The sequence below is a fragment of the Astyanax mexicanus genome, chromosome 19, assembly GCF_023375975.1.
Source record: "Astyanax mexicanus isolate ESR-SI-001 chromosome 19, AstMex3_surface, whole genome shotgun sequence".
Lineage (NCBI taxonomy): Eukaryota > Metazoa > Chordata > Actinopteri > Characiformes > Acestrorhamphidae > Astyanax > Astyanax mexicanus.
Window position 1 is genome coordinate 34,478,485 of NC_064426.1, and position 9,988 is coordinate 34,488,472.

The window sequence follows — 9,988 nt, forward strand, 5'->3', positions numbered from 1 at the left end:
ATTGCATAATTGATTTATTCTGTTTTTTTAGTCTGCATTTTATTCTATAAAGCTCGCATGAAGTGCTGTACAAATTGTGTTTGTTAAAATTGTTTTTTTTTTTTATCTTAAATGTTTGTTGTAATGTAAATGATTGTTTGCTGATTTGTTCTATTGCTAGAGTGTATGAAAAAACTATCCCTTTAAACCACTGCTAATTATTAAATAGCCATTAAAACTGTCATTAGGCGAGTTAGGAGATTATTTTAGGAATCATTTTTAAGGTAAAATCTAAACTAAATGCCACCTTATGTTAAAAATGCGCGCGTGGTCTCGCGCAACAGAAGTACGGTTCGTCACGTGACAGAGTGACGAGGCGCAGCGGGAAAGATGGCTGAAGTGGTAAAGCTCTACATGTTTACTTCGAGTTTCTGGGCTGTATTGTCTGTTTATATGGTGAAATATATAATAAAATCTGTGGAGAAATAGTTTAATATCGGAACTCCGTCGTAATAAGATCGGTAGTTGCTTCTGTGGCTTCTTGTAGCCGCATATCCACTCCGTAACGTTACTGTCCGGTGAGCTAACCTGGTGTTAGCGCTGTGTGTGTGTGTGTGTGTGTGTGTCAGTTAGCCTAACTGGCAAGGTTATCTAACAGCCTGTATGTAACGTTTGTAAATATTGACGATTAAACGCGTATAATCCGCACAGCGCGGAGGAAAAGTCACTGGTTAGTTTGGTGACCAAATTAAGTCTGTAGAAGTTTAGCCCGCATGTTTCAGTTGTTCGCACACTTGCTCTGAGGGGGATCAGACTGGTTACAGTTAGATTGGATGTGTTTTACAGTAATGGAAGCTAACTTTCAGTTTCAATTATTAGGTACCCCCACACGTGCTGTCTTCATGGACCGCTAACTAGGGGTGTGGCATATCGTATCGTACGCAAAATTACCAACATTTTGAATATCGTGAACTATATTATACCCTGAAATATGGTGCCACTGTTCGGTCGAATTGTCCTACCTTGTCAAACCGTGCTGCCCTAATGTACGTTTAACTGTAAAAATACAAAAGAAGCACTATTTTAAGGCATGTACCCAGTGAACTTTCAGTCAGTAGTACGTTATTAGATTTGAGCTGCTTTTGTATATATTTATGAGAATAATCGTAATTATTAGTTTACATTTACACTTTTGTGCAATGACCGTGCATCCAGGTTGTTTAATGCACAAAACCTCCCCTAAAACAGATTAATTACAAATAAAAAACACGAGAAATTATTAAATTGTGTAGGTCAGCGCATGCGCAGTACATTTGGGAAGCATGTATCGATGGGTAGGACAATTCGACAGAACACCTTATATCACTCACCCCTAATTATCACATCAGGGTACTACTTTTTTAATGTTTTTAGCAACAACAAAAACATCACACTGTTCTTATTAGCCATTATATATCTACTAGAGAATTTAATCCTGTATATATGGAGATATATGGAAGGCTTATTAGTATCATGACATTCTGGATTATTAACTTCTGTTACAAATCTGATACAATTCTTGATTTTTTTAGATATCTCAGTTAGGGATGTGCCATATCATATTGTATGCAATAATATAATTTAATTCTCATTTTGTTGCACTAGTGTATTTTTAAAATATTTTTTTTTTTCATCAGTGTTTTGTCATAGAGTACCGTTATCTCAAAAATACTATGAAATAGCGTATTATTGTTTTAGGGCCATATCGCTAACCCCTACAGCTAACTGTCATTTAATCTGACTGCAATCCAGATCTCAGACAGCGACAGTGATGGGGAGGTTAGAACGACGAGAAGACCAAACCCCCCTGCCAAACGCAGGAGAGTTATTGACCCTTCGGCTATCACATCTGTACCTATTTACTCAAATAAGGTAATGATAAGGTTTGATTCTGCTTCTTTACTTGTCATTGTATGATAGCTTGTTTGCTAAACTGACTTATTATATGTGATATTTGTCTTGTAAAAATGATAATAATTAGTGGTATCAGTTGTAAGCAGTATTCATAAAGAAAATCTTTACTTCCCTGTATTTTGGGAATTAGACGAAACATAGTGTAATGGATCCTTTGTTTTCGGATGACCTTATTATACAAATTAGAACTCCTCAATGGCCACTGCTGCTTCCCAAAAGCACTGCAGAAACTCCAGCAGCTGAAAACTATTTACACACACCTCTCTCTCTGAAAAAGACTGACAGGTTTCTGATGAGATGGGTGTCTGTCTCTATTGAGTGTCAGTTGGTCAGTTTCATGAAAAGTGGCAGACCATGGACACATCACCATTCAGCAGCGGCTAATGGCAGTAAAATTCAAGTGTAAAAATTAAGTTCCCAAATAAATCATGTGTGTTAATGTTGACTGCACTATAATAATGATAATATTACTTCAACAAAAGTTTGTTAGAGTTTACTCTACACTTCTGTACTCTACATACTTCTGATGGCCATTACTGTGGTCTAATGGTCATTAAAATATTTTCAGGTTAACAGCAGCCTACAGCTGAAGCCAGCCGTCTTCAAACAAGTGGACCCCACGGGTATGGCTACATTATTAAAAGCAGTCGACAGTACTGACTTTGTTTTAACACTTAACACATTCAACACATTTAATCTGTATCTAATCCAGTTTTCCATCTTTAGAAGAAAGAATTTGCATGACTGGATTGGGCTACTCATTAAACCTATTGTACTGTGTTTGTGTTACAAAATGTAAAATGTTTTAAAAACACTTTCTTACGTGTTTATTTTTTCTACACTGTGAATGAGTACTGAAGTCATTCAGACTACGAAGGAACACATAAGGAATCATGTAGTTAACTTGAAAGTCTTAAACAAACCAAAATACTCTGTGAATCATTTAGGTGCTCTTATCTGGTGTATTGTTAACTAGCTGTTTTTGAGGCTGTTAACTCAGATGAACAGATGATCTTGTGCGACTGAGTAAACTCTTGTTTCTTCTTTTGTGGGGCCTTCCAGATTAAAGCCACTTTCATCATCGTGTTTTTGACAATCTTTGCAACTGCACTTGAGGATACTGTCAAAGTTCTTGAATTTTTCCCAGATACTATTGTCTGTATACCAACTTTACCTCTTCGCAACTTTATTGATGCTCTTAAACACATTAAGAGGGCAAGAAATTAGTAATGAACCCATGATAAGGCACAACTATTGACCTTCCTTAAAGAATCTAAAATATAAAACATGTTCTGAGTTGTTTAATACTTTTTTGTTTGTTAAATAATTCTGTATACTTTTATTCGTAGTTTGGATTACTTTGATATTAACCTACAATGCAGATTATTTGTAAATAATGAGAAACCACTGAATTTAAAGTGTGTCCCAACTTTTGACTGGAACTGTGTTTGTAATTTAGTTTTGATCTAATTATCATTGGGTAAACATTAAAAGCCAGCTCTGTGTTGTGTTTGTAATTTCCTGTAGATGGTGATGAAGAGGAAGCCAGGCTGTGGTCTCCATCTCCTCCAAAGACTAAACAGCAGCCAACTGCCATAACCTTAAGTGACTCAGAGGATGAGTCAGAACAACCAGAACAAAAGAGCCAAAACCAGAAACAGTACGTTTTGGCCTAAATAACAGTACAAAGTGAATGGGGTTGTGATGATACATTTAATCTTCTTGGGGTTTTCTAAACACTATTTAAATGAGTTTTGACAATCTTTCATGCTCAGACAATGCAAATGCATTTAATATCATGGTAAACAGAAGGCTCGTGATGTACCCCTACTAAAGCTATGTTTATACATAGCAAGTAAAAGTGACCCAAATCCGATCTTTTTTATTATATGTGAAACATATGAGTTATCAGTCTGCGAAGAACACTGTGGCATTTTATATGTGACAATTCTGATTTGCCTATTGATATGTGGTATTGTAGTTCGATACATATCTGCGTGGCTGCAATGCGAGTTTTATACCAGAATAAAATTAATGCAACGTTCATGTTCAAGACATTTGTCAACAGACTCCATAAATATTTGGTCATAAATATAAAATAATTGTAATATTTAAAGAAACAAAGATGTGGGTGCAGCTAAATAACATGCCCTTTTTACAGCAAATGAGATGTGATCAAGTGATTATAAGCCCAGACATCAAACTCTGGAATTCCTTGTTAGTTTATGTGATGCTGATGAAGTAAACTGTGTCAGTTTTTTGATTGTTTATGAATAATTCAAATGGCGAATCAAATCTTAAATGTGGGTCACATTAAAAAGATTGTGAACAGACTGACAAACATCAGACTTGATATAAATGTATGTAAGTTAAGATTAAAAGCATTCTCACTATTCTCTGTTGTTAACACTTGATATGTACTAAAGATCTGACAGTACACTGGTGTAACAAAATTACTTCATATTAAAAGACTAAATTGTTTTATGATGAAAATTTAATTTTAAAAGGATTAAACAATTATTGTAAATAATTATTATATGGCCTTAATTAATGAATTGCTTGCTTGATTGTTTCTTATTCTCTTTCTCACCTTTCTCCTCCTCGTCTCAGAGACACCTTGCAATCCCCTTCTCCACCTCCACCTACCTTTAGCCCTGGCAGACGAACTAGACGAGCAGATAAAAAAATAAGGTGAGTGACTGAGTGAGATGTACTTGCTGTTAACTACATGTTGGCATGATTGCTACGTTAAGTATCCTATGTTGTGGCATTTTTGCACATCCTTAAAAATTAACACTACATATACTCAATGTGCAGTTCACAGCTGGACGACGTAAATTATTTTAAAAATTGTTGACGCAGTATTTCAGTTATGATGCATCATTAATTGGTCACTGCAAAGTATACTCAGGTCTGCACAACAAAACAGATTACACCTTTACTCACTGAATATCTAAATATTTTTCCTCTCAGCATTTAATTCACATGTTTAGCTGTTTCTGTTGCTTTTGGGGGGATAGAGAAAGCAGAAAGCACATTACCATAAGTAGTGATGGGACGATACACTTTTTTCAGCTCCGATCCGATACCGATATAAAACTGATATAAGATTGCCGATACCGATACAAATACCGATACTTTTAGTTTATTAATAGTACTATGATTAAGGTTAAATAATGAGGCTGAAACAGACCACACAGCCCTTTTAAGAGTATCCACAGGTGCATTTAATGTAAATGCATTCAAAAGTCATTTATTTGACACACTTCATATGCAATTACACAATAGTTTCCTTTCAAATAAAATGTTTGAATTTTTATTAAATATAAAAAAAGTAAAATATTAAATACGTTAAATATTAAATTCAGGGCATTTTTTGCAACGGTTGTGCAGGAGACTTTTATTTTGACAGGTAGCATAGAGGATTAGCTGCAATAGCTAACGGCTAACTGGCGATGCTAACTGTATTTCCGAGCTAAATTAATCACTGTTTTTTAATAACAGATTGATTTCTTAGTGCTGGTTAGGGTTGGTAGGATCTGTGGTTTGATATTAGATGTGGATTATGGCTGTAGTTCACTTAAGATAGTTATTTATTACATTCACAATGCCGGAATGATTTTGCTATAGGCTAACAGACTGCAGATCTTAATGGAGATGGCTAACGGCTAAGTGGCAATGCTAACTGTATTTCCGAACTAAATTAATGACTGTTTTTTAATAACAGATGGGTGTGTTTGTGCTGGTTAGTGTTTGTAGATGCTGTGGTTTTATAGGATATGTGGATTATGAATATAGTTTACTCCAGTCTGTAGTTCATACCTTCACAACACCGGAATGCAGCTGCTGCCAGTTCAGTGCTAGCTAGGCTAACAGACTGCTGGTGTTAATCTGTTTACCTCTCAGACGCTGACTTTACGTGTACCGTTCTGCTGTACAGCGTTTCCAAAGTGAAAACTCTCCAGATAATGGACTTTTTTTGTAGATAAACAGCTAAAGTTACTCAGTCAGCCGCAGACTGAAGCTGCTGGGGGTTCAGGGTAAACTGTTAAACTGGAATCCTGATCAGGGATGCGTTTTGTGTTAACGTTATGGCGGGTTTATTGTTCAGCTCAAGCTTTGGACTGGAATATGGATCGGTAAGTGGATCGGCAGCGCCCGCCCGATATCCGATTCGTCGGATTACATCAATATCGGCCCCGATACCGATATTGTATCGGATCGGTCCCATCTCTAACCATAAGCAGCCTGCAGCTCAGCATTAAGGCCCAAAAGTCCCTAATTACCTACACCACTACACTTCCAGTGGAAAACTCCAGTGTAACATGTAGCAATTCTGCAAGTATGTGAACAGTTTTCCCAGAGAAAGTTGTGTACACAAACACATGGCCAAACAGCAAGTATATCTCTCGTGTCAGTACACAAAATCCTGTTGGTGCATAATAATTCCATCACACTCTATTCGTCTCCACAGTACAGGCAGTAAAATGCACACCTGAATATTTTATTCTGTTCTCCTAGAGAAATCAACAGGAGGCTGGAGGTAATCGACTCCCTCCTTTGTCCGTCACCTGAAAGAGAAGATGATGACGATCCTGGATATAGTGACTGTTCCTCCTCTGGAAATGACCTTGATGATGATGACGACATCATCATTGTTTCCAATGAGGATAAACAGAAAAGGCGTGCGCCCAGACCTGAGCCCAGAGGTCCTGCCCGGGAAATTTCTCTGAAATTCCGCTGGAGAACAGACGTGCATAGAATTCCACTTCTTTCGGTAATGTCATGTAGAATGCAAATCTATAATGCTCTGTTTAGATTTATAATCTAATTTTGTGACCCGCATTAAACTTTATTTAGGTAGTAGTGCATCTTTTGGAGTGAACGTTTTCTTAATTGTTTATGATGTCTCTATTTATGAGACACTATCACCCCATACAGTGATTCAATTCAAAATTAAATATTTTCAAAAATATATAATATATCTGGATGCATGTGGACGAAGGCTAAAGAAAGTAACAAAACATAAGCTATACCAAGAGATACAACATGAGATAGAACAATTTGAAATAATCTGATTTTACTTTTACAGACAGCTCCCCTGAGCCAAGCTGTGGATCAGTTATCTGCCAAACTTAAAGTCCCACCATCTCAAATCTTGTTATTGAAACAAGAGACTGAGCTCCCCACACAATCCACAGTTGCTGAGTTAGGTCTTGGCATTGCTGACATCATAGGTAAGTGCAAAATATTGATACGGAAATTAATAAGATATTTATTACCGTAGTCATTTATTATCATGCCTGGTGTGTGTTACTGCCTGTCTAGTTTATAACTATTGCACAACAAAATTGACTCTTTTCACAGGGACAAACACACAAACCGCTTGGAACTCTTTGGTGTATTTATTGCATTTATTGTGGCGACGTACACGTCTACTCTGAAAACTGTCCCTTTTCTTTTCCCATTCCTGTTAATGTCTTCTTCCTCAGACTGTGTTGTAGTAACAGAGGACAAAGAAGAAGAAAACAGTAGCCGTGATTTAATTACTGTGCGACTGCAGGGCAAAGAGAAAGGATCTGCGCAAGAATATTCCTTACACAAGGTATGCATCTTTTATATATATATATATATATATATATATATATATATATATATATATATATATATATATATATTAAAAGGCAGTGATTATAAATGTCATGGAGACACCCAAAAGGAACATGCTGGCAGAAAATCGAATTACCATTATCATTTAACCGCAGATGCAGTCCATAAGCAAAGACATGATTGTTATATGATTGTCTCCATTTTATTAGAAAATGGAAGATGCTAGGTTGACAGAGGCATGCTTTAATATATATTTAATACATATACATATCTATCTAAAGCCCTATTCGGGAGGAATTTGTTTCCCAGTGGTTCCTGGGGTAATTTTCTCTTCTATGGGTAGGTCCTCTGCGATTTTATTCCCGTCCAGATTGACCGTGTATGTGTTTTTCTCAGATGTCCTCTGAGAAAATTACAGACTGAATTACCTACTGTTTTTTAATGAACTCCATGGTCCTTCATTCATTTTAGTTCCATCTGGATCCACATCTTTGAATTTCTTCACCTAGTGTTAAAAAAAATAGCTATTTCTCCACTGCCACGCACCATAATTACACTTTGGGCGCATGTTACCATGTAAACACAACAGCAAGTGGACATGGAGGAGGTACTGAACGCGATGTCATGTGACCGAGAAAACTCACTTAAAACTCAAAATTGCAGTCTGGATGCAGGAGTTTTATCACTGAGTAGAAGTGTGAAATATTTTTCACAGACGTCCCCCTGAGAAACTAATCCCATCCAGATAGGGCTTATGTGTCCTTTATATTGACATGGATTTTAAGCATTAGATCCACAAGAGGGCAGTTTCTCACAATAAAAGATCTGTCGGCTGTTGGAAGAGGCCATTGTATTATACTTGCTATAATAATGCAAAAGAGGCAGCCGTGGTGGTGGTTAGCTATTAAATTAAAAAAAGTTTATTTTAATGCAAGTTTTTATGTGTTTTCAAATGCATCTCTTTGCCCCCTGAAGGGGTTAAAATTATAGTATTTGTATTTATTTTTCTGGTTGGCTATATCTTGATATGATTCTGATACTCAACACAGATAGACCTGGTCTCAGAGTAGAATAGTGTAGGATTTACTTAAAATTATTTCATGTACATTGGTGCAGCTTTCTCATAACGACCCACAGTTTTGTTTGTAAACCACTGGTCTAATAATATTTGGGTCACTGAATACTGTTCAATTTAGTATAAAAAAAATAATATTGAAATTTATGACTTTATCAGTCATTGTCTTATAACAGTTTCCCTCTTTCTCTTTCAGGATGATCCTCTAGGTTCAATCCTCACACAATATACATCAGGTCTGTCTGCTGCTGCCAAGCGTAAGGTCAAATTCCTTTTCGATGGGTCAAAGGTGACTCCTAATCAAACTCCTTCACAGCTGGACATGGAAAATGGTGATGTTATTGAAGTCTGGAACTAATGATCAATAACAATGTCAGACCTTTTCTCTACAAATAATGTTTTACATAGAATGTTTTTAATGAAATAAAATGTACATAAATATTGTTTCCACTGTAAAGTTTGAATTATTTTTGATGTATTTTTAAATGAAAAAAAAAATCCAAATTTGTTTTCCAAATAAAGCACTTACTGCTCTGTTAAAGGCTTGAATGTGTGAGTGAATAAAGAGGCATCTTCAGGTAGAGAATGTGGATTATTTGCATACTGCACTGGAACCAACAGTGGCAGTGTTTAATGTGTCCTCTTAATGATTAAACTGTTAAGTGATTGATTTACTGCTGGTCAGAGCATGATCAAGTGCTTTCCTTTGATCAATAATAAGAGGGAACATGTAAGTGATTTGATTGTGTATTTTTATAATCTGATTTTTACATAGAAAATGTTTTTAATAGTAATTATTCCTCAAGTGTTACATAAACTAAACTTGTGATATTCTATATTACATTGTTACATAGTTTTTTCTAAAAGCAGTTCTTAGTAGATATCTCAGTATAAGTCAGGAACTGTTCAGATACTGCTGCCTTGTACCTCTGTTTGTCATGACACTGTAATAGCAAGGAAATTTGAGGCTTATCATGTGAGGTTGATATTTACTTGGTCATATCTTGTTAACTGTGATTAGGGCAGTAAAGGACAGGCTGCTGTGATTCTGCTCCTTCGATTCTTTTGAGTCGATTCGCAAGACCAAGTGAATTGAATCGAACACTGATTCAGCATTTATGTGTGCTAGTTGAGGTTTTCTTTTTTTTTTTCTTAGGTTTTAAACTTGTCAAAAAACAAAAAATAATATTACTTCTATAAAGTAGGTTGTTGTGGATATGTGTGCAATATAAGGTGAGATATGTACCTAAGTGTTAAATATAGGTTGGGGTACTATGCTGTCTTCGTCACACACCAGCAAAAAGGCCTGACTCATTCATACATTATATCTTATACCCAATACATATATCTCGGCTAAAAACAAGAAACATT

General features: G+C 36.0%; 1 protein-coding gene across 1 annotated transcript; it reads left to right on the forward strand.

Annotated features, from left to right (window-relative positions):
• Positions 1 to 311: 311 nt before the first annotated feature.
• Positions 312 to 9,158, forward strand: LOC111192061 (nuclear factor of activated T cells 2 interacting protein). Its single transcript, XM_022668502.2, has 9 exons — positions 312 to 381; positions 1,771 to 1,890; positions 2,501 to 2,555; positions 3,460 to 3,592; positions 4,543 to 4,623; positions 6,454 to 6,709; positions 7,025 to 7,169; positions 7,425 to 7,537; positions 8,814 to 9,158. The coding sequence occupies exons 1-9, from the start codon at positions 370 to 372 to the stop codon at positions 8,973 to 8,975; spliced, it is 1,077 nt and encodes a 358-aa protein (XP_022524223.2). The 5' UTR covers positions 312 to 369; the 3' UTR covers positions 8,976 to 9,158.
• Positions 9,159 to 9,988: the final 830 nt, after the last annotated feature.